At 43.4% G+C, this 24,818-nt stretch overlaps 1 protein-coding gene and 1 pseudogene across 5 annotated transcripts in view; both read left to right on the top strand.

Annotated features, from left to right (window-relative positions):
• The first annotated feature begins 4 nt into the window (after nt 1-4).
• On the top strand, nt 5-1,163 carry LOC100630159 (importin subunit alpha-1 pseudogene; annotated as a pseudogene).
• Nucleotides 1,164-4,781: 3,618 nt separating this feature from the next.
• FAM47E (family with sequence similarity 47 member E) overlaps nt 4,782-24,818 on the top strand; it is a 31,827-nt gene continuing 11,790 nt past the window's right edge. For 3 of the 5 annotated variants that reach the window (XM_023637932.2, XM_023637931.2, XM_023637933.2), the window contains exons 1-5: nt 4,782-5,092; nt 9,968-10,337; nt 13,233-13,372; nt 17,782-17,932; nt 21,604-21,804. In XM_023637932.2, the coding sequence (XP_023493700.2) occupies nt 4,836-5,092; nt 9,968-10,337; nt 13,233-13,372; nt 17,782-17,932; nt 21,604-21,804 (1,119 nt within the window). In that variant the 5' untranslated portion in view covers nt 4,782-4,835. Of the gene's footprint in view, nt 5,093-5,668; nt 5,735-9,967; nt 10,338-13,232; nt 13,373-17,781; nt 17,933-21,603; nt 21,805-24,818 lie in introns of all 5 variants that reach the window. The other 2 variants (XM_070263677.1, XM_070263676.1) reach the window with 2 other exon arrangements.

The following is a 24,818-nucleotide window of genomic DNA, read 5'->3' as shown; positions in this document are numbered from 1 at the left end:
ATTCATTGACATTGCTTCTGGGAAATCAGAACCGAGCAAGGCTGTGGTAGATGGAGGTGCTATCCCAGCATTCATTTCTCTGTTGGCATCTCCCCATGCTCCCATTAGTGAACAAGCTGTATGGACTCTAGGAAACACTGCAGGTGATAGTTCTGTTTTCTGAGACCTGGTTATCAAGTATGGTACAGTTGATCCACTGTTGGCTCTTGCAGCTCCTAAGATGTCATCTTTAGCATATGGTAATCTTAGGTAATCTTATCTGGACAATTTCAAATCTTTGTTGCAACGAGAAGTCTGCACTCCCGTTAGATGTGGTTGAGCAAATTCTTCCTACTTTACTTTGTCTCCTGCATCACGATGATCCAGAAGTATTAGATACCTCCTGGGCCATTTCCTACCTTACTGAGGGTCCAAATGAATAGACTGAAATGGTCATGAAAACAGGAATTGTGCCCCAATTTATGAAGCTTCTAGGAGCTACTGAATTGCCAATTGTGACTCCTGCGCTAAGAGCTGTAGGAAATATTACCACTGGGACAGATGAACAGATTCGGGTTGTAATAGACGTAGAAGCACGTAGTTGTCTTTCCTAGGCTGCTAATGAACCTCAAAACTAACATTCAGAAGGCGGCTATGTGGACAATGTCAAACATCACAGCTGGCCGCCAGCACCAGATACAGCAAGTTGAGAATCATGGATTAGTGCCATTCCTTGCTGGTGTTCTCTTTAAGGCAGACTTTAAGACATAAAACTGTATGGGCTGTGATCAACCATGCAAGTGGCAGAACAGTTGGACGGATTGTATACCTCGTTCACTGGGGCATAATACAACCACTGTTGAAACTCTAAACCGTGAAAGATAACCAAAATTATTCTGGTTATTCTGGATGCCGTTTCAAATATCTTCAGGCTGCTGAGAAACTAAGCGAAACTGAGACACTTAGTATAATGATTGAAGAATGTGGAGGTTTGGGCAAAATTGAAACTCTGCAAAACCATGAAAATTAGTCTGTGTACAAAGCTTCATTCAGCTGGATGGAGAAGTATTTTTCTGTAGGGGAAGAGAAAGTTCAAAATGTAGTGCCAGAAACGACCTCTGAAGGCTACATTCCAAGTTCAGGCTGGCGCTCCCGCACTTTTAGATTGTACAGCTGAGGCATAAGGTTGGTTGCTGTATACTATGTTTAGTATAAATTTGTCTTACTGTTTCTCTACTAAGAACTCTTTAAATGTGGTTTGTTACTATAGCATTTTTTACAATGAAACTCCACTTGAACAGTTCCAAACTGTACATACTGCATGAAGCTTCCCCTCTCCAAGGATTTCTTATTTCTGTATGGAATTGCATATCTTGCACTGTCCTGTGAGTAAAAATTAAATTCCACCCTTTTCTTTACTTAAAAAAAGTGTATGTTAGGTTTTCTCATTCTTTACTCCATATGTTCATGTCTCTTCTCTTCCCTATTTTCTATTTCTTTACCTCTATGTGCTGTATCCTGGGCATTTAAAGCTGTCTCTAGTTTACTAATTCTCTCTTGAGCTGGTCTAATCTATTGTTTAACCATTCCACAGAGTTTTAAATTGTAATGATTATAGTTTTCATTTCTGTAAGTTCTATTTGGTTCTTTTTCAGATCTATCTTTAAAAAATAGTTTCTTGTACTTTGTTCATATTTCCAGTTCCCTCTATTTCCTAAATGCATTAAACATGCTTATTTTATGTACATAAACATATATTTATACATAACTAACCATATTTATTTATGTTCTGTATCCAAACATCCAATACATAAAGTCCCTGAAGATCTGATTCTGTTCTTTGTTGGTTCGGCTGTGTCTTAGTCATTGTGCCTTGTGTCCTCAGGGATTTTGCTATTTTTGTTGGTGAGCACATGTCCACTGTGAATTTGTCTGTAGAAATTCTGTGAGAACTGGCCTGAGAGGCGCTTGTCTAGCCTCACTGTAGTCCTGCAGGGATGACTGTGACACTCTGTCCAGATGCCAAGGGTTTCTGCCAATCCAAGACCATGCTATAATTTCTCAGCTTAAAGTTCTGTTGTTTTGTTGTTCAAATGCTTTTTTTCTGGAAAGTACCATGAACTAAGTATTGCTGAGTACATAGTAAAAGGCTACAGAGACATTAATTAGTCTTTGAGTGGGAAAGATGCGGTAATCGTGTTCGGCAACCCTGCTATGGCTATATTTGAGTAATCCTATTTGGAAATGAAGTGGTCACACTACCAGGCAATAAGGCTCGAAGAACACCTGGAACATCATCATCCTCACTCTTCAATAACATCTACTCATTAGATTACTACATGTAACACATTTTATCTTTGTGTTGCAAAAGAGAAAGAGAGAGAGAATGAGAGATTCCCTGAGTAATGACTATAATCAAGGTAGGAAATGTGGTGAAATAAAAAGAATCTTAGTTATCTGCTACCAGATTTGGAGTCAAAATCACTACCTGGAGCAAATATCAAATTGTGAGAATGCAAAAGTCATGAAACTAGGTGGTTTCTTATTAATTCAGGCAGTAAACACTAGAAACTAACTACCAAGGTGACAAGGATCAAGCCTGTTTTATTCTCCTTTGCGTCCCTAGAGCCCAGCGTGGCCATCACAGACAATATTTGCTGAATGAGTACCAACTGTGTGGCGTGCCAGGCACAGTAGTAGAAGCAAGATGGACATGATCCTGACCCTCTGTTTTATGGAAAAACTCTACTTCCTCAAAGCAATAAAAGCTTGAATTGGCAACCAAACAAACTAATATCAAAGATATTATCAGAGAGAGTAATAAAAAGATAAAAAAATTAAAAACAACTAATCAGGCTCCTTATAATGATTTCATTTGTGGTTTTCTCCATTGACTGACTCGTGTAACAATGCTGTGAAGTAGGCAGGGCAAATATTACTATCCCCAGTTCACAGCTGAGGTAATAGTAACTCTCGGCAGTAATTGAGGGATTCTTAACTGCCAGCCCTGTGTTAAGGGCTTTACAGTCCTTATCTCATCGAATCCCCCAATAAGCTTATAGGCAGACACTATTATTTCCCCCATTTTCAGACTAGGAAATCAATGAACCTAAAAAACGTTTAAGTAACTGTGCCCCGTGGTGCATAATTAAGTGGCAGGGCCAGGATTCATCTCAGGCGGTGGGACTCCAGGGCTCTCCACTGAGCAGAAAAGGTGGCTGAACACACACAGCAAGTGAAGATGCTGGAACTAGTACCAGTCAGGGCACTTTAATACTATCCTGATGTTTAATAGATTCCCAAAGGTGAAGCTAATTTACTCCGGGAGAGTTTGAAGATGAGAAGGCTCGTCTTTAAATGACTACGAAAATTATCCTACCATATAGGACAATTTAACTACCGCGATAATTTTTTTTTCTTTTTTTTTATTGAGTTAATGATAGGTTACAATCTTGTGAAATTTCAGTTGTACATTAATGTTTGTCAGTCATGTTGTAGGTGCACCACTTCACCCTTTGTGCCCACGCCCCACCCCACCTTTCCCCTGGTATCCACTAAACTGTTCTTAGTCCATAATTTTAAATTCCTCGTATGAGTGGAGTCATACACAGATTATCCTTCTCTCGCTGGCTTATTTCAGTTAACATAATTCCCTCAAGGTCCATCCATGTTATTGCAAATGGAATGATTTTGTTCTGTTTTACAGCTGAGTAGTATTCCATTGTATATATGTACCACATCTTCTTTATCCATTTGTCTGTTGCTGGGCACTTAGGTTGCTTCCATGTCTTGGCTATTGTAAATAATGCTGCAATAAACATTGGGGTGCATAGGACTTTTGGGATTGCTGACTGCAGGCTCTTTGGATAAATACCCAGTAGTGGGATGGCTGGATCGTATGGTAGTTCTATTTTTAATTTTTTGAGGAATCTCCATACTGTTTTCCATAGTGGCTGCACCAGTTTGCATTCCCACCAGCAGTGTATGAGGGTTCCTTTTTCTCTGCAACCTCTCCAACATTTGTTACTATTAGTTTTAGATATTTTTGTCATTCTAATGGGTGTAAGGTGATATCTTAGTGTAGTTTTGATTTGCATTTCCCTGATGATCAGCGATGATGAGCATCTTTTCATGTGCCTATTGGCCATCAGTATATCTTCTTTGGAGAAATGTCTGTTCATGTCTCCAGCCCATTTTTTGATTGGGTTGTTTGATGTTTTGTTGTTGAGTTGTACCGCGATAATTTTGAGACGGGAGAATGCTAGGCTGCTGTTTCCTCTGGCAGCAACGCTTAATATTTAAATCAGGAATACACAGAAGTAGCAAGAGAACTTGGCAAAACCAAAACGCATCCTAATGCGTCCACATTTACGTGGGCATCTGCATATCAGGGGCCAACCGGATGGTAATTTCACTGCTGAAGTGAGTGGAGGCAAAAGAATCAAATAACGCGGGAGCTGGAAGGGACTGTGGACACCAGCTGGTGGGTGATTAGACAGATACCAACGAGCCGCCCTCGATTCACAGAAGCGGTGCGGCCCAGGGAGTTCCAAGACCTCCAGGAAAACAGTCCTGGCTAAAAGGCCTTTCCACCATTAGAAATCAGTCTATTCCTTTCGCTCCGTCTCTACTCTCTTTCTCTTGCTACCTCTCCGGCTGCCGTCTTCCTTTCTTTCTTTCAACAAACATCTTTTGAAACGACAGTAAGCCAAAAAAGCATGGTCCAGCCTACGGTCAATTTCAATGGGAAGATGAACCCGCCTTCCCAGTCCGTTAAAATGTAGTTACACCAATAACCCAATCCTTCGCCCTTTCCCGGCTACCGGGCGTCGGAGAAGGCTAGGCTGCGCCCGGGGATGGGCGGCGCAGGGGCGCCCCCGGGCTGCCTGATCCCCGGGAAAAGCCGGGCTGTGCAGGGGGCGCCCCGCCGCTCCGAACCCCAGGGCGAGTCTGGGCAGCTCACAGCTACTCGGTCTCCTAGCGACCCGAGTGGCCGGGAACACACACCACCCAAGGCGAGGCTGGCAGCCAGGCCCACCATGGCTGACCACAGGCGGCTGCTCCGGCCAGCGGCACTGGACCGGGCGCCGGGAGGCATGAACCGCAGGCCCCGGTAAGCGCGCCGCGCCCGGGCGACGGAGTATCCCGTGGGGGCCGCGCGGGGGCGCCTGGACCCGGTGCTGGCTGGGGCTGGGGCTGGGGCTGGGGCTGGTGCCGGAGGGGGGAGGGGCTGGGGCTGGGGCTGGGGCCGGGGCGGGGGAGGGCTGACGGCCAGGGAGGACCGGGCTATAGGGCCTGCCTGCCTTTCCTCCTCAAGGTCCGCGGCATCTAAGTGATTATAATATAAAAGAACGAGCGCCTCAAGCTCCTCATCGCAGATACTTTTCTCTGTTATCCTCGCAACTCCCCAGGGGATGTGGATTAATATACCTATTCCAAGGGGCTGGCGCAGCGGTTGAGTGCACACGTTCTGCTTTGCCGGCTCCTGGTTCGGTGGTTTGGATCCCGGGTGCGGACATGGCGCCGCTTGGCATGCTATGCTGTGGCAGGCGTCCCACATATAAAGTAGAGGAAGATGGGCACGGATGTTAGCTCAGGGCCAGTCTTCCTCAGCAAAAGGAGGATTGGCAGCAGCTAGCCCACGGCTAATCTTCCTCGAAACAAAAACAAAAACAAAAACCTATTCCAGACAGGAAACTGATGGCCACAGAGTCCTCCGTGGAAACTGAAGTAGCCTCGACCCATCCTTCTCTGGGTTAGTCAACTGGATCCCTGCATCTGGTGTGAGGGGTGTGCTGCACCTGGAACCTTTGGCCACCCAGTTGGTGACGGTGGCCAGGCAGTTAGTTACTGGCACTGTATACATGTTAGCAGTTATGAACGCTTTGAGAATCTTCCCGCCCCCTCAATTTTCAAACTGTTTATTTAAAAATAATTGTAGACTCCCAAGAAGGTGCAAAAGTAGTGCAGAAGTCCCATGTACCCTTCCCCCAGCTGCTTCCAGTGCTACCATCTTACCTAACTATAGTACATTACCAAAGCAGGACATCAACATTTGCATAATATTTAACTAGGCTGTAAACCTTACTTGGATTTCATCAGTTTTTACTTGCACTTGAGTGTGTGTGTTGTCAACTTTAAAATAAAATGTCCAGTTAGTTTGCCAGCACAGTGAGTCTATTCAGGAATAGCCAGAGGAACTGCGACTGGGGAACTGCAAGCTATGGCAGACCATCGGCAAATCCAGAGAACAAAACAGGGGGTGCTGGCTTTTATAGAGAAAAAGGGGGAGCTGGGAGGGGCTGTTCTAAAGGACTGTTCATCGGAGGAAAGTAAGAATTCAGAGTGAGCTGAGCTGTGGCGCTTCTGATTGGCTAGGCTGTTGCAGGGCAAGGAGAAAACCTTCCTTCCTCTTGCTGGTGTAGTAAAGTATGATAGTTGCACTTTCTGCCTCAAATTGTAAAGCTGTGACCAATGGAGTGTGTGTGTGTGTGTGTGTGAGAGAGAGAGAGCTCCCACTACAGGGCTTCCTGACTCCATTTTAAATGAGGTTTCTGTTTATTAATTTTCACACTGTATAGTTCTATAAAATTTTGTCATATGTATGCAGCAAGATACAAACTGTTTCATCACAAAGGAAACACTTCTTGCTACCCCTTTATTGTCACTCTCCGCACCCTCCCTCCCCCCGCCGCCTTAGCAACCACTAATTTTGTTCTCTATTTCAATAGTTTTGTTCTTTCAAGAATGTTAGATAAATAGAATAATACAGTATACAACCTTTTGATATTGGCTCTTTTTCACCCAGCATGAAACACTTGAGATCTATCCAAGATGTTGTGTCTCTATAGTTTTTTCATTTTTATGGCTTAGTAGTATTCCATGTATGGATATACCACAATTTGTGTATCCATTTACCTGTTGAAAGACCTTCAGGCTGTTTCTGGTTTTTGGCTATTGTGTATAAAGCTGCTGTGAATATTTGTGTACAGGTTTTTGTGTGAACAGAAATTTTTATTTCTTTAGGATAAATACCCAATACTCTTTCATAATTTGGTTTTTTTTTCTTAGAGATTGGCACCTGAGCTAACATATGTTGCAAATCTTCTTTTTTTCTTCTTCTTCATTTCCCCACAGCCCCCCAGCACATAGTTCTATTTTCTAGTTGTAGGTCCTTCTGGTGGTGCTATGTGGGACGCCGCCTGAGCATGGCTTGATGAGCAGTGCTGGGTCCACGCCCAGGATCCGAACCAGCAAAACCCTGGGCTGCGGAAGCAGAGTGTGTGAACTTAACCACCCGGCCATGGGACCTGCTCTTCTTTCATAATTCTTAAAGAGGGAAATGTGTTGTTTACTAGTGGCTGTGAAAATAGTAAATTTGTAGAAAAAATGTTTTCAGTTTTATTTTCTAGGTCAAGTAAAAATTTTTCATGAACTTGAGAAAATGCAGAGAGGTAGGTCGAAGAGCTCTGAGAGGCCACGTAGGGTAGCGGGAAGCCCTCCCTCTGGCCTGGTCGCCTTGTTCACCTCTCAGAACTCAGTTTCCTCATTGAAAAGTGAGGAAGGTAGACTAGATTTCCTTCAGGGTTTCTGCCAGCTCTAACATTCCATGAGGCTTGAGCTGGCTGCCATACATTCCCCAGTTTGAGTTGTATGACTGTGCTGAAGCAAAAGTATTGGTTATCAGATTTGGTTTTATGAAGTGCTTGGATGTTTGCATTAGTTGTAAATGTGTGGAAAATAAACTTAGTAAAGATATTTAATACTATGGAGGGTTGCTTGCTAGTAGGTCATGCTGAACAGGTCATCAAATCTCGAGGTTAGATGTAATTTCAATTAACACCTCCGCCACTTAGCTATTTATTAATCGCAAAGAACAACTTTGTGTAAACTCATCTTTTTTTGTCTTTTCATCTAGATCTGCACAGAAGAGCTGGATTAAGCCCTTAAAACACACACATGCACACACAGTAAGCAAGAAGTTTCCACGACATAAAAAAGAATAGGGATCAAGCTAGGATCTCTGAAAAATGCTTTGTGCCTATAAGGATGAGTGTAGCAAGGAGTACATTTGGTGTTATGAGCCACTGTAGATGACAGGGCCTGGAGGTGGAAGGGGCTTCAGGGAAAGACAGCAATAATGTAGTAATATCTGACTACAGCAGTGTGATGTATTAGGATAACGACAGACCTGCGATTCACCTGCTCAGGTCCAGGTCCTGACTTTAGCAATGGCGGGATGTATTAGGTTATCCAGGAACTGGTCTCATTTTTCTTCCTATTTGTCCATCTGTCTCTCCCATCTCATCTTCATGCCCTAACTACTCAATGCAAACAGGGACCTGGTGGATAAGGAAACTGAGTGAAGCAGCCTGGGTATAAGGCAGTAGGGAGAGGTGGAGACTGTGAATAAGAAAGCACAGGACTTATCTAAAGGGGCAGCCTTTATACCAATTACAGATCCACGGAAAGGTGGACCCACTGTTCCCAGAGCTCCTGATTTTTCTTCTCGATTATTCATGTGAACTTTTTTATATGTAAGAAGCTCTAGTGTAGTGGTTAAACACCTTTCTCTGGAGTCTCACTACCTGGATTAAAATCCCAGCTCTAACACTTATTAGCTGTGGGAACTTTGACAAGTCTTTGTTTTGTTTTTAACTACTGTGTGCTTCAATTTCCTTATCTGTAAAGGGAATAATCCTAGTACCTAGTACCTACGTCATAGGATTGTCAAGAGATTTAGATGACAATACATGTAAAGCGCTTAGAAGCGTGCCTGTCCTACAGAAAGTTCTCGACATATGTTAGCTATTATGATTCTTATTGAAACACAAAGGGGACAACATGACAGGTTTGTATGCCCAATGCAGCGCATAGACTGCCACTTGGCCACCTTTGACCCTCTGAGTTTAGGGGGTAAACCGAGGCCCACAGAGGTTAAATGAAGTGCCAAGGTCTTTCAGCTTGTTAGGGGTGAGTTGTCACTGGGATCCAATTTCTTCCCACTGCACTGTGTCCCTTTAAAGGATAAGAAAGAGTCCCGGGAGGGGCCACAATTTGTGAGTGTCCTTCACAAAGGGAATAGATAGATTAACTGTGCTGGCAGCAGTTGGTAATAATGGATTAGATTTGCACACAGTGACGTGGATGGGCCTTTATAATACTGTGCTTGGTAAACAAGTACTAAACAGAAGAAATTTATGTAAATTAAGAACACAAGCACACAAGAGGACAATACAGATGTTGTAACAATGTATACAAACAAAAGGATACATTTCAAATCCTTTAGAGTAGTTTCTCCTATGCAGGGAGAGCAATGAGAGTGGGATATGGGGCTAACGTAGAATACAGAAAACAGGGGAGGGGCCTTGCACAGACCAGTGATAATGTGCCATGAACTAGGAGTATGATCAACTCAACCCCCTCCACGTGAACCCCTGTCCTCCTGATGTGGATTAAGGCTGCCCCAGCTACAGAAGCCCAAGGTGACCAAACTATATGACCCAGTGGATTTTTTTATGGTATGAATTAGGGCTGCCCCAGGGAGAGAAGCCCAGGGCATCCTCACCTACATGCCGATCTATATGACCAGATTCGTATCTAAAGTTGTATGACCGCACAATAACCAGACCCCATCTGCACTGAAATCATTTAATGACTTTTTACATCATCTTTTCTTTTTCCAGTAAAAATAAGTCACGTACCCATGCCTTATAAAATTAGCCCTAACCCTCAACTCAGGGCAGCAGCAGGAGCTCTGACTGCCCATGGGTCCTGTCCCCATGCTATTCCACACTGTTCTCTAAATAAGAAGAGCACTACTGCCAGATCTTGAGAGTCCAAGAAATCTTTCTTTCGACTCCTCGGCTCACCGACCCCACATCACTCCTACCTCGCCTCCTCATGAAAGGTCAAGGCCAGCCTCCTCACAACCTCTCCTCCCACCCCAACCCTTGTGACCCATATGACCAGGCATGTTGTCTTCCAGGTACAAAGAGACTCTGCCTTCTGAGTGTTTCACAAAACACAAGCACAGGCTGATGCTCCCCACCACCCTGAACAGCCGGCGGTGGATATTTGTGAGAAAGGGACTGGATGACTTCAGGAAAGGCTGCCTGCCTTGCGAAGGTCTGATCACTCAGGGCCCTCAGGAGGGCTTGCTCCCCCAGATTTATCACAGAGCTCCCCGACCTGCCCCCAAGAAGAGGCGGAACAAGCTGCCCAAGGAAGCCGCCCTGTTGTCCAAGCTCTCGCCAGCCCAGCGGGCACGGAAGGCCTTCCTGGCAGACGTTGAAGCCCAGCTGACCCCCCACCCCTTGGCTCTCTACCCGAATCTGGGAGAAGATCTGCCTGTAGAGGTGACCTCCTGTCTTGGGGTTGTGGGAGGGCTTTCACTGTTGTTAGTGCTGTCCAGTCAATACTGACCCCTAGTGACCCTGCGTACAGCTGAGCGGACCCTGCCCAGTCTTTTTGCGCCATCCTCTCCCCTTCCAGCGCTACAGCAGACAATGCTCTGCTGCTATTCGCAGGATTTTCATGGCCAATTTTTTCAGAAGTGGGTGGCCAGGTCCTTCTTCCTAGACTATCTTAGTCTGGAAGCTCCACTGAAACCTGTCTACCATGGGTGACCCTGCTGGAATTTGAAATCCTGGTGGCATAGCTTTCAGCATCACAGCAACACACAGCCATCACAGTGTGAGAACGGACAGGTGGGTGGTGCGGCTCCCTGACAGGGAAACGAACCTAGGACCTGCCCAGTAAGAGCGCCAACTCTTAACCACTAGCCCGCCAGGGCTGGCTGGGTCTCCACTGGGGCCTTGAAAAGAATTCTCCTTAGATGCCTGGGAGTTCCTTTGAGGAGATGACATAATTACAAGGAGGAGAGGACAATGAACGTCTCCCCAGAGAGAGTTCTCATGGGGGTTGGAGCAGCCTTCCTCTCTCTGCCCCCAGGACCCACAATCGGCAGCAACGCACACGCTGCTGCTTCCTCTGAGGCCGTACAACTTAAAAAGGTCCAGCAAACCGGAAACATTTGACTTTTTTCCCTTGAAGTTCTCCGAATCTTTGCTTGTGACTTTTTTGGGAGAGAAAAAATTGGGCGAATTATTTAGTCTTGCTTCTATCACTTTAGCCTGATCTTAGGAGGTGTCCATAAGTACTTGCTAACTGATGGGTAGAACCTGAAAGGTCACAGGGAAATTTCACTGCATTGTCAAGGCTAGGGTTGGGCAGCAGGTCTGTTATGTCACCCATGTCCCAGGCTGCTCTTGACTTTTGGCTCCATGATCCTTAGTATACGTCTCTTGCTCTTATGTCTCAAAATGGTTTCCACACCTCCAGGCATCCAGTCTGTCTTTCAGACAGGAAGGGGGAAGGGGCAAAGGTTAAAGGGTGCATGTGGGTTGACTCTATCTTTTAAATAAGGCAAATGATAGCCTTCCCAGTAAACATCTATTCATCTGACCACTCCTAGCTGCTAAGGAATCTAGAAAATTGAGTTTCTTGGTTGAGCACTGCAACATGGAACAAAATCCAGGACAAAATTCTGCTAGATTTAAGAAGGGGCCGAATGGATATGGGGCAGGGAACTAGCAGTGCCTGCTACCCCACCCTTGACCCCTGCAGTCTGTTCCCGGCACAGTGAGGGTGACCCTTGTTAAGAAAGGTAAACTGGGGCTGGCCCCATGCCGAGTGGTTAAGTTCGTGCGCTCCACTGCAGGCGGCCCAGTGTTTCGTTGGTTCGAATCCTGGGCGCGGACATGGCACTGCTCATCAAACCACGCTGAGGCGGCGTCCCACATGCCACAACTAGAAGGACCCATAACGAAGAATATACAACTATGCACCTGGGGGCTTTGGGGAGAAAAAGGAAAAAAAATAAAATGTTTAAAAGAAAGGTAAACTGCTCCACAAAGCCCCCCGGTGGCCGCTTCTCACTCAGAGTAAAGTCCTCGCCATGGTCTGAAAAGCCCTGGGTGGTCTGCTCTCCATCCCACCCCTTCTCTGCTCCCCGTCCAGCCTCTCTGCCTGCTCCTCTGCTCTCGCCCTGCTCCAGCCTCTCTGCCTGGGAACATTAGAAGCACGTGTGAGTCAGATCTCTGCTCCTGTGTCTGGGACACTTGCCCCTAGATGAATGCCTGTCTTGCTCCTTCACTTCCTCATATCTTTGCTCAAATGACTTCTAATTGGAGAGACTTACATAAAATAACATACTCCTTCCACCCGCGTTCTCTATCCCTACTATGATCTATTTCTTTTTCAACATAGCGCTGGTCACCACTTGGGTTCCTCACTAGAATAAAAGCTCTACAAGGCAGGGTTTTTCCAGGGCAGGGCCTTTGTCTGCGTCTGTCACTGTGTACCACCAATACCTGGCATATGGTAGACACTCAGTAAATATTTGTGCATAATGAATGAATGAATAAATAAATGATCAGTGACAGAGAAGTCTATAGAAAGGACAACTAGAATTTCTAATCCATTATTTTCCACCTCGGGCTTTCCTTCACCACCTCCTGCAGGCCAGAGCTTGAGTCCATGACAAACAGATTGTTTCCACACACCCTCAGATGGCACATGGGATTGTGGCCCTTATTTCCACATCTGACCTCCACAACTAGGTGTGTTGGCTTCTTTCTGAGGCAGGATCTCTTCTTATGCTGCTATGTTGACCACCAGCAGCTCTAGATTTAAATTCTACCCAGAAAAAAACTCCTCTTTTTGCATGGTCCCAGCCAAATTGCATAACCTGATTCCCATGGGTCCAACTTGGTCATGTACCTATTCCTAAACCAGTCACTGTGGTCCTGATTGGCCTGGCCTGCCTGTGGAGTGAGGATGGGGTCAGGCCAATTCAGACCATGCAGACTGAAAGTGGAGGGAGTGGTGGTTCTCCAATGGAAAATCCAGATACTGTTATTCATAGGAGGAAGAATCGATGCTGGGCAGTTAAAACCCACAGAAATCCTCTAGAGGCACTTTGCTCAGTGGGGCCTTTGGGGCCCGGGGAGACACAGAGGCACTATTCCACCCAGAGGAGATGGAACTGCGGCACAAAGGCTGCACACCTGATGTCTAAGTGATGGAAGCTTACCCACAGCAGCCAGCGCGGTACTTGCATGGGAACTGACGAACAGCATTGACTGACTGGGAAGGAAAAGCAAAGGGCGAGTTGGTCTGTTCCTTTTTAGAATTAACATGCTCCCTTTTCAGCACGTTTTCTCCCCTCCAAGTCCATTTTCTTTTTGTAGCTCTTATTAAAGGTGCTGGAAGTGCTGGATCCTGACAGGAAGTTGGAGGACGCCTGGGCTTATTGTCAGGGCATCAGGAAAAGAGTGAAGGAACCCACAAAACTTTTAAAAAAACGCTCCACCCAAGTCTATGTGGGACCGTAAGTATTGTTCTTAACCCCTCGCTTGTTCCTGTCACCTGATGAAACATTCTAGGAGGTACTTTCTCAAAGCTCCTCGTCTTTAGAATAATTTAGAGAACAAAAGTAACTAAGTTCCCCAGGAAGAGGGAAAGGAGCCTTGGGTCCTGCTCTGAATAGTGTTTATTTCATTAGTGGATGTGAATTCCATCAAACACGGAGCAAACGCAGGTGAGCCTACATGACTCTAGGAGAGCTGAGGGACAAGAGGAAGACCGCGGAAAGGCTGGTTGTTGGCCCCGAATGGCTTTTTGAATTATTTATGGAAGAAGCCGCTTTATTCAACATGATTGGGACAGGTAGTTGGTTGGATAACCAAAAAAAAAAAAAAAAAAAACCCCAAAAAAGTTTAATACAGGGAATTGCAAAAGATGACACGTAAGTGCTTGAAAGATTTTATTTTACCCTGGAACATAACTGTTCATTCACTTCCAAGTCTGTTAATATAAAGCTTTTTTTTGAGTATGGATCTGCTGCTTTGCATTCTCAAACATCTTTTTTGCATAAATCACACCAGTAATGCCACCTTCCTTGAACTTTTTCAAAGCAATAGGCTTAATTTTCATAGAAACAATATAGGATGTGCCTTCCACTTTAGGCAGTTTCCTTGGTTAACCCTTCAAAAATCTCCAGGGCAAAAAATTAAAAACGGATGGGTTATCTACTTAAAAGGGGCAGGAAAAGTATGTAAGGAATTAACAAAATTAATATCTTAATAAATTATCATATCACAAAATAAATGTATAATTACACAATGGCAAATTTTTCTGTCAGCATATGTCTTTGTTTCTGTGGCTGCTCTACAAAGTAACACAAACTTCGTGGCTTAAAACAACAGGCATTTATTATCTCACAGTTCTGGAGGCCGGAAGTCTGAAATCAAAATGTTGGCTGAGCCATATTCCCTGCAGAGGCTCTAGGGAAGCCTCCTTTCCTTGCTTCTTCCAGCTCCTGGTGGCTGCTGACATTCATTGGCTTGTGGCCACATCACTCTAGTCTTCAAGGCCAGCATCTCTGAATCTCTCTCTGCTCTGTCTTCATAGTGCCTTCTCCATGTATGTGTCAAATCTCCCTCTCTCTTTTTTTTTGTTTTGAGGAAGATTAGCCCTGAGCTAACTACTGCCAATCCTCCTCTTTTTGCTGAGGAAGACTGGCCCTGAGCTAACATCCATGCCCATCTTCCTCTACTTTATATGTGGGACGCCTACTGCAGCATGGCTTTTTGCCAAGCAGTGCCATGTCCGCACCCGGGATCTGAACCTGAGAACCCCAGGCAGCCAAAGCGGAACGTTTGAACTTAACTGCTGTGACACTGGTCAGGCCCCTCCCTCTCTTTTGTATAAGGACACTTGGGATGGCATTTAGGGCCCACACAGATAGTCCAGGATAATCTCTCCATCTCAAGCTCTTTAACCTAATCACATTTGTAAAGACTTTTTCTAAATGAAGTAACATTTGCAGGTTCCCAGAATTAGCATCTAATCTCTTTGGGGCACCTTATCAGCCTGCCACAGCATGAAGTAATATCTCCCATCGTTAAAACAACTTTTCTTGACTACATAGTCTCTGTTTCCTTTAGAGCAAAACTCCTTGAAAGAGGTGTTCACACTCACTTCTTCTATTATTTCTGGAACTCACAGCAATCAGGCTCTTATCTCCAGCATTTCACTGGATCTGTCTCTGGTCAAGGTCACCATTGACCTCTATGTTACATAATCAGTTCTCAATGATCACCAATGACGTATGACGCATCAGTAGCAGTTGCTACAATTGATGACGTCCTCTTTCTCGAAACCCTTTTTCACTTAGCGTCTGGAACATCCCTCTTTCTTGGTTCTCCTCCTGCTTCATGGCCCTCTCCCCACTCTTCTTCTGCTGGTCCCTCCTCACCTTCCTTTTAACCTTGAAGGGCTTCAGTCCCTGATATCTTCTTTTCTGTAAGTTTATTCACACTCAGGTGATCTCATCCAGTCCATCTGTCTATGGATGTTCACCATTTGCCCTTGGATGTTTAATTGGCATCTTAGACTCGACACGTCCAAAAGTGAACTCTAGGTTTCTTCCCCAAACCTACTCCCTCTTCTGTCTTCCCCAGGTAAGTAATAGCAGCTCCATTCTTTTAGTTGCTTCTGGAACAATAGTTGTAATCTGCCCACAAATCTTAATGGCTTTACCACTGAAATATATACAGAATCTTACCTTCTCTATTCCAGGACTATCATCTCTTGCCTGGATAATGGCAATCGCTTACTAACTGGTCTCATGGCCTCCACCCATGCTCCCCTCCCCTCCCCAAGTCTATTTGTCAAACAATAACTAAAATGATTCTTTTAAAAACTTAAGTCATATAGTGTCATTCCTTCCTGTGCTCAAAATTCTCCAGTTGCTACTTATTCAGAGTAAAATCCAAAGTCCTTCAATTGCCTCTAAAGTCCCATATGATCAGGTCCCCATTACCTCTCAGGCCTCATCCTCTACTGCTCTATCCTTGAATCATTCCTCTCCAGTCACACTTGCCTCTCTGGTGTTCCTTGAACATGCTCTGTGTACTCCCACCTCAGGGCCTTTGCACATGTTATTCTTTTCTGCCTGGTATCTGCACAGTTTGATATCTGCATGGTTTGATCCCTTTCTTCTTTTGAGTTTCTGCTCAAATATTACTTTAGTAGGAAGGTCTTCTCTGTATAAATAAAAAGTCCCCGTCATCACTCTCCATCCCTCTTGCCCTGTTTTATTTTTCTGTATGTCACTGTAACCACCTGGTATATGTTTGTTTACCTCTTTTCTATCTGTCTCTCCCTACTCAACTGGAAGCTCTATGAGTCCGAGGTCTTACCATTATTTATAACTGAATCTTAATGCCTAGAACAGTGCCTGGTACATAGTTGGTGCTTAATAAATATTTATTGAATGAATGGATGGGTGAATTAATGTGTGGGTGCTATGAGTAAAAGGTAAAAGGTGCTATGAATAAAATATAGGTTCTGAGACAGCTTGTGGGAATGCCTCCCTGAGGAAGGGACGGTATGTTGAGACATGAAGAGGGATGAGGGCCTGGAGAAGGCATTGCAGTCAGACAGAACAACATGAGCAAAGGCCCTGTGACTGGAGGGAGCATGATGATGTCATGGAGCTGAAAGAAGCCCTGATGGCTGGAGCTCAGAGAGTGAGGGAGGGTGGTAGTTCCAGAAGAATCTGGAGAGACAGGCAAAGACCAGGCCGTGAAGAGCCTTGGAAACTGAGTTAAAAGTTAGGTCTTTATAGGAGGAATAACACGAAGCTATTGGACACAAAAACTTGTGCCCGAATGTCCATAGCAGCGTTATTCGTGGTAGCTAAAAAGTGGCAACAACCAAAATGTCCATCAACTGATGATGGATAAACAAAATGTGGTCCATCCATGCAATGGAATATTAGCCATAAACAAGAATAAGCTCATGATACATGCTACAATACGTATGAACCTTAAAAACATTATGCTAAGTGAAAGAAGTCAGACACAAAAGACCATATATTCTATGGTTTCATTCAGATAAAATGTCCAGTACAGGCAAATCCATAGAGACAGAAAGGAGATCAGTGGTTTTCAGGAGCAGGGAGAATGGGGGCAATGAGGAGTGACTGTCAATGGTTATGAGGTGTCTTTTTGTAGTGATGAAGATATTCCAGAATTAGATAGTGTCGGTGGTTGTACAACTTTGTAAAGATATGAAAGCCACTGAATTGTACGCTTTGAAATGGTAAGTATTACGGTGTGTGAATTATATCTTAATTTTTAAAAAGAAGCCTTGAAGAGACTGAATCAAGATGAGAGGTGACTGCATTTGCAATGACCAGATTTATGTTTTGAAATGACTGTTTTGGCTGCAGTCTAGAGCGTGGGTTAGGGACCCTAAGAGAAGATGCAGAGACATTAGCGAGGACCCTCTTACAACACTCCAAAGATGGAGACAGAGTTAAAATCTACCAGACTTATTACTGGGCTGGATTTGAGAGATGAGGGAAAGGGAAGTCAAGGATGTCTCCTACTTGTCAAGATTGTCTAAGGCTTCAGCCGACTCCAGGCACAGTAATTTGGGTTTTTATCTGGCACACATCTTAATAAATGGTACTCATAATTTTAAAAAATCAATTTATGATGATAAACTGCTATGTAAGTTTTAATTGTTATAACTAATCATGATGTACTTTTCTTTATGATGGTGATAATAAGGTGATCTTTGAAAAATTAACGTATAACTTGTATGAACTTGCAAGAGACTGCTAGAAATACTTGCATTATGATCTCCTTTCCTCAAGATCCTGTTTGAAATCCACTTGGACTCATGGTATCTCATATTGTCATTCTTCGATGGTCTCCTTATCTTTAGTCCCAGGAAGATGCCTGTGTCATATGCAGGCCAATGGCATTATGAAGAAAAGAAGCCAAATGAAGCAGATTTGCTCCATGAAGATGGTCCTGTTCTTCATGAAAATGTACGCAGAGGAGTTAGTGACTTCTGCAACTGGGCTACGACTTTTGTAAGTTAGTAGTAGTACTTACAACGTACTTTTTATTTATTTATATTTATTTATTTTTAAAGATTTTATTTTTCCTTTTTCTCCCAAAGCCCCCTGGTACATAGTTGTGTATTTTTAGTTGTGAGTCCTTCTAGTTGTGGCATGTGGGATGCCGCCTCAGCGTGACCTGATGACTGGTGCCATGTCTGCGCCCAGGATCCGAACCAGCGAAACCCTGGGCCGCCGCAGCAGAGTGCGAAAACTTAACCACTCGGACACGGGGCCGGCCCCTACAACCTACTTTTTAAAGTCATGTTCAAAGTTGCTTTTATTAAAAAGCAGTGTTTGGATATAATTGAACTCAAATAATCAAAGTCATAAAGGGATCTTCATGACTCTCCCACCACTTATAATAGAAATAGTTCTTGTAGATGAAATTTCTGGAAAGTTTGCAAACTTGCAGCCAATTGGAATGTTTATTTTTGATATCTCATGTCTTTGCTGTTGTTTCATATTTTTTTTAGTGGCTCTCTTTTGTTCCCCAGCTTTACTGAAATATAATTGACATATAACATTGTGTAAGTGTTAGGTGAACAACGTGATGATTTAATGCATGTATATATTGCAAAATGATTACCACAATAGGATTAGTTAATGCATCCATCATCTCACATAATTACCGTTTTTTTTTTGTGGTGAGAACATTTAAGATCGAGTCTCTTAGCACCTTTCAACTATACAATACAGGATTATTAACTGTAGTCACCGTGCTGTACATTACATCCCCACGACTTACTCATCTTACAACTAAAAGTTTGTACCCTTTGGCCAAAATCTCCCCATTTCCCCCACCTGTTATTTCACATTTCTATTTTCCTTTTCAATGTCAGGACCTTCTTTTCTTTCTGTCCTTCACTCCTTCTTAAACTCTTTTTTTCTCAATTATATTTATAAGTTTTTGGGCAGCTATGCTTGACTAGAACCTTTACAAAAAGTATTTCTGACATGAATAGACTTTTGACTCAATTATCAAGGTCTTTTCTTGCCCTCCTTCCAAGAACCTATTTAGTTACCCATTCCTGTTCCTGAGTTACATATTCCTGATGATGTCTAGGAAAAGAGGCTTTTCCTCTATTTAAGACTTTCAGGGATTTGCAATCCCCCTCCCCCATTTTTTGAGTGCATTAGGCAGTTTCAGTCAATGTATTATTTAGGACTATTTCATTGGCAAGTAACTGAAATATAATTCAGACTGGATTAAGGTAGAAAAGGGAACTATCCAGAGGTATTAGGAGCTTCAGGTACAGCTGAATCTAAGTGCTAAAATGTTTTTAGGTGTCTTCCCTAGCTCTTGGTTGCTCTCCCCTATCTGACTCTATTTTCCAGCAGTCTTTCCCCAAGAGATGCCAAAAGTAGCCAGTAAAATTTCCAGGCTTACAGCCTACTAGGTAGCAAACTAAGTGGGAAAAGAGCAACCCTTTTCCAGTAGGGAAAAGTCCGGGCCTTACTCTTGCTGGGCTAACCTGGGTAAAGTGCCTGTGCCTGAATCATCCATGATGAGTAGAGAGATAAAAGATGCTCATTGGCTAGGCGAGGTCTCGTGTCTAATTCTGAAAGCCAAGAGATGGGTGTTCAGCCCAGCTGCAACAGATTGGCTGAGAGTGGGGGAGGGAAGTTCCTCAGAGGGTGCTTGGGGCAGGGATGCTGGCCAAGGCAGGTGATGCCCTCTTTACCACTGCTTGTCCATAATCTGGTTGGATTGGATTGCCTGAATCCCAGCCCTCCACTTCTCCCATTCCTACTACTGGAGACTGCTCTGTCTAGGCAGGAAATTTAAGGAACCCTAGGATAATAGTTTACCTGCTCTGGTGACCAGCCTTATTTTCAGTCCCTTTTGACCAAGGTCCCACGTTTACCTCATTATCTTACCTCACTCCCTATCACACCACGCTGTTGGATTTCCTCTGTTGCACTAGCTTTACTTGCCTTCCATGCTGTTTATTTTTCACCTCATTGATTCTGCTTGCTCTATTTTGGCTTCATTATTATTTCTGCCTAGCTTCGACTCTATTCCTCCCTTCATGCTCCTGACTCTATTTCATGGCTCCTCTCTATAAAGTTCACTACAGTATCAGCTTCAGTCGCTAAAGGCCTCATTCTCCCTGTGTTCCCCAGGTTGTATTTTTCCAAAGTGGGATTGTGTTGAGTCTGTAGGGGAGGAAAAAATAATCGTCCTTCTACTCTTCTAAGTTCTCTCTGGGGCCCTATAACAAAAGACAGATTAACAACAGAAAAACAAACAGAACTTTATTAACATGTATACCTCGTGTATGTGTGGGAGATGCCCAGGAAAAAATGAGGAACTCTCTAAGGTGACTTAAAATTTAGGCTTAAATACCATCTTCAGCCAAAGACAAAAGAGAGAAGGGTGGGGGGAGCCAGTTATGGGGAGGTGACCAGGAAAGGTAGGTAAACAAGAGTACCATTTGTTATGTGGATTTAAATCAGTTCCTTCTCCGTTGATAAGAGTTTCTTAATGATTTAGTCTGTTTCTCAAAATAATCCTTATGCCAGAGGCATATTTTGGGGTGGCATATTCTGCTACTCTTCAGGTCTAAGTTATCTTTTAGCCACATCCTAGGTCAATGGCCAGCCTATGGATTAGCTGCTCTTGACGTGCCCATCTCTACTCCCATCAGCTGTGGCTGAGGGAAGGAGTAGAGGGGGTTGTTCTGTGCACAAAACATGGCTGACTAAAACCACCTTCTTTAGCAGGAGCCCTGAATGGGGCAGCTTCCTTTATAAGGGGCGATGGGCAGAACAAACACTGACATTTCTAGACATGTCTGGAAAATATCTCTAGGGCTGTCACTGCTATAAAAGTGTTGGAAAAGTTTCTTTTTGGTTATTGATGCAAATAACCAACAACCATTCTAAAGATAAGAGAGAGAAGGTGAGATTTACTTGAGCCAAGCTGAGGACTAGCCCAGGAAGGCAGTCTCCACAAAGGAAGAAAGGGTTCTGGAGAAGCACGGTTTTCAGTACAGTTTTATACATTTTTAGAACAAAGAACATACATCAAACATGCCCAGGATACAAATTCATTGAAGTTTCAAAGAGATATTCAGTTGCAGACTAGCAGGTCAACATGACCCTGACGTCTGGGAAAGGGAACTTCTCAGGGGTGCCGATACTGGTGTTACCAACGCTGGTTGGGTAGGAAAGGAAGTAGGCGCGCTTATCTTCAAACAGTGCATTCTTTACTTTCCGATGATGTTCAGCACATTCTTTACTTTAGTGGTTAAAGCCAATGTGCAGCGTATGTTTGACAGTCTACAAGTCAGGCTTCTTTAGCTCAGGCTGAATTAGGTTTAAACCAGAATAGGAACCCCACGTACCTCAATAGGTGAAAATTTCTTCTCATGGTCAAACAGACTGAATTTTCCTCAGCCCCGTTATTTCCCTCAGGAACTCACTGCTTCTTGCAGGTCCTAAGTTGTCTCTTAATGCACTGACAAGGCCCTCCAGACCCCAAATATTCTTGTCTTCAGTGAGTGCTGACTGAGCATTTCCTGCCTCTCCTCCAAACTACCTCTTCACCAGCCATGGTCAGGTACCTCCCTTAGTTTAAAGAAGAAAGCAGAGAGCATTTCACCGTTTGACCTTGCTCATGCAATGCAATATTCTTCCAGGGAAGTTCGAACATTGATGAAGAGTTTGTCCTGAGACAGTTTGACGTTGACTATCAGAGCAAACCCAGCTACGACGAGCTCCACGCGATGAGACTCAGCCGGGTTCCCCTGGAGCTAAAGAAGAGTGTGGGGCTAGACAAACTGCAGGAGGCACACATTTTCCAGAAACTAGGCTATGAGCAGAAACTCCAGAAACCTCAGGTAATTGCAAAAAAGAAGACTGAAAATCAAGGAAAATTAAGTTGTATTAAAAGCTTAAATGTTCTTGAATTCTGCTAATTCAGGGGGAACTGGCCTTTTTCAGTAGAGTTCTTGAATTTTTTATGATGTGTAATAAATATTTGTTAAATGAGTGAATATTTAATACATATAACAAAGTCAGTTTTACAAACAAGGCATGTCATTCAGCATTATCGTTAATATCTGAAAAGTCGTTGTTCTCCATGCATTTTATACATGTGTTGAAATTCTCTTTATGTGTTTTATGTGTTGAAATCTTAACTGTCAGTGGAAATATACAGGAATGTTGATTATTGCAAGAGTAAATTGCTGCAATTAGTGATTGTGAACACTGTTTATTTTATGTCCAAAGAATTCTTGAATTTTTACGGGAGTCTTTTTGACCACAAGCTATCATTCTTGACCACATGCTTGCCTGATCATTAACAAATCACTCAGTTTCCCAGTACCAATTTCCTGTGACTACAGAAGAAGAGGAAACAGAGAAGAGAAAAAACAGCTATGTTCCAAAGGGAAGTCCTGTGGGCCCCTAAGTACTTTGCTACACAATGTGTTACTGCAGATATATATAAACACAAGTCAAATCGTGTCAGTCCAACAACAGACTTAAGTGCCTCAGGGAGAGTTGGAGGCTGGAGAGAGTTCCTTTCTCTCTGAAAGTGAAAAACAATATATTATCTCTAATCATCCTCTGTCTTTTATACATAATCTTTGATACTCTATTTCCAATATTTTGGACATATTAACTTTGTCCTTTATAATTTAACACAATCAGCTGACCTGTTTTTACATACATGATATTTTCTATCCTTGACTCTCTTGCATAAAGTTTATGAAAACTATGGGTTGCATCACTAATATCAGCCTTTTAAATTTTCCATTTTCCTCTCACCTTTCTAAAGGGTAAAATGCAAAATCATGCTGTACAGGCAAATTATGTCCATCACAACTGAGGCCTGAACCACTGCTTGACCTGAATCCGGGCTGATCAAATTGCCCAATTCCCTGTACTTACAAATAATTGCACAAGCACTGCTCATAAACCATGGTGGTTATTGCCAATGTCGAACTTTTGACTGGCAGACAGAGGGTCACTATGCAAAAGTTCAGGTACATTTCCACATGGTGTCATTTCCCTTCTGCCTGAAGGCCTTCCTTTAACAGGTCTTCTGGGCTAGAGCTGCTGGTGATGAAGTCTTTCAGCTTCTGTGTCGGAAAATAGCCTTATTCTGCCTTCTTTTTTAAAGATATTTTTGTGGCTATAGAATTCTATGTTTTTTGTTTGTTTGTTTTCAGTACTTGAAAGATACTGTTCTGCTATCCTCTTGGCTGTGTTTTTTCTGAGAAGAAATCTTATCCTTATCATCCTATCCCTATCATCCAAGATAAGTTATCTTTATCTCTGTTTTTCTGGACATGTTTTTTCCCTTGGCTGTTTTTAAGATTTTCTCTTTGTCACCGGTTTTGAGTAGTGTGAGTGTTACACAGCTTGGTATCTATTTCTTCATTTTTTTGTGCTTGGGGCTTGCTGAGCCACTTTGATCCACGGGTTTATAGTTTTCATCAAATTTGGAAATTTTTTTACCATTATTTCTTCAAATATTTTTAGGTCTCTCACCGCCCTCCCAGGACTCTAAATTGCATGTAATTAGGCTGCGCGAAGTTGTGGTACAGCTCACTACTGCTTGGTTCAGTGTTTTGATTCTCTCTTGTCTGTGTTTTTATTGCTCTGTCTTTAAATTCTCTAACCTTTTGTTCTGTAATGTCTAATCTGCTCTTAATCCCATCCACTGTGTTTTTCATCTCATACATCATACATCTCACACATTATAATTTTCATCTCAAGAAGTTTGACGAGGGTTTTAAAAAAAATATTTTCCATGTCTCTACTTAATCTTTTGAACATATGGAATACAGTTGTAACTGTTTTGGTGTTCTCATCTGCTAATTCTAACATCTGTGTCAGTCCTTTGTGAGTTTCCATTAACTGATTTATCTCCTTGTTGTGGATTGTGTTTTCTTGCCTCTCTGTCTGCCTGGTGATTTTTGAGTAGATGCCAGACTGTGTGAATTTTGGATTCCTATAAACTTAAGTTTTGTCCTGGGATGTAGTTAAAGTTACTTGGAAAAGTTTCATCTTTTTGGATCTTGCTTTTAAGATCTGTTGGGCAGGACCAAAGTAATGTTCAGGCTAGGGCTAATTCCCCACTACTGAGGCAAGACCCTTCTGTATATTCTATCCAGTGTCCTGTGAATCTTCAGGTTTCCCAGGAGGGGGTGGGTGCTGTCGCTGGCCCTGTGTGCGTGCTAAGCACTGTTTCCTCTGATCCCTTTCCCGGACCTCGGGCAATTTCTTCCCACACATGCTCAGAGAGAGACTGTGCAAATCTCTGCCGTTCCCTCTCTGTGCATCTCTCGCCTTTCTGTTCCTCTGTGCTGCAAACCATAGCTGCTTTGGTCTTCCTGGACTCATGATTCTGTCTCCTCAACTCAGAGTCCACTGGGCTCCTCCTGGGCTCCTCCCTGCGCTGTGGCCTGGAAACTCTCTCAAGGCCGTGAGCTCGGGCAATTGTGGGGTTTTGATGTCCAGTGTCTTGCAAACTCTTGCGAACTTAACCACTGAGCCACCGGGCTGGCCCCTGAATAGCATTTGGATCAGAAGTAGTGTGGTGTTTACAAGGCTGAGCACAGTACTGGGCTCATGGTAAAGCTGATAGCTTCTTATTTGGTTAACTGAGTATTGTTTGAGATCATTACCCTTTGGTGAAATGTGTGATTTTTACATGAATTTCAGCTGCTTCATGTAATTTTCCCTTTTAATCTTCCCAACAACCCTATGGGATGGGTACTATTATCTCCATTGTACAGATGAAGAATTTAAGTAACTTGAATATGGACATGGATTCATGGCTACTAAGTTGGGGAGCCTAGATTTGAACCTAGCTTTGTCTAAATCTTATGGCCATGCTCAACCA

This window comes from Equus caballus, chromosome 3, assembly GCF_041296265.1.
Source record: "Equus caballus isolate H_3958 breed thoroughbred chromosome 3, TB-T2T, whole genome shotgun sequence".
Classification (NCBI taxonomy): domain Eukaryota; kingdom Metazoa; phylum Chordata; class Mammalia; order Perissodactyla; family Equidae; genus Equus; species Equus caballus.
The sequence above is the reverse complement of the archived record's forward strand: the minus strand, read 5'-3'. Positions and strand labels throughout refer to the sequence as shown.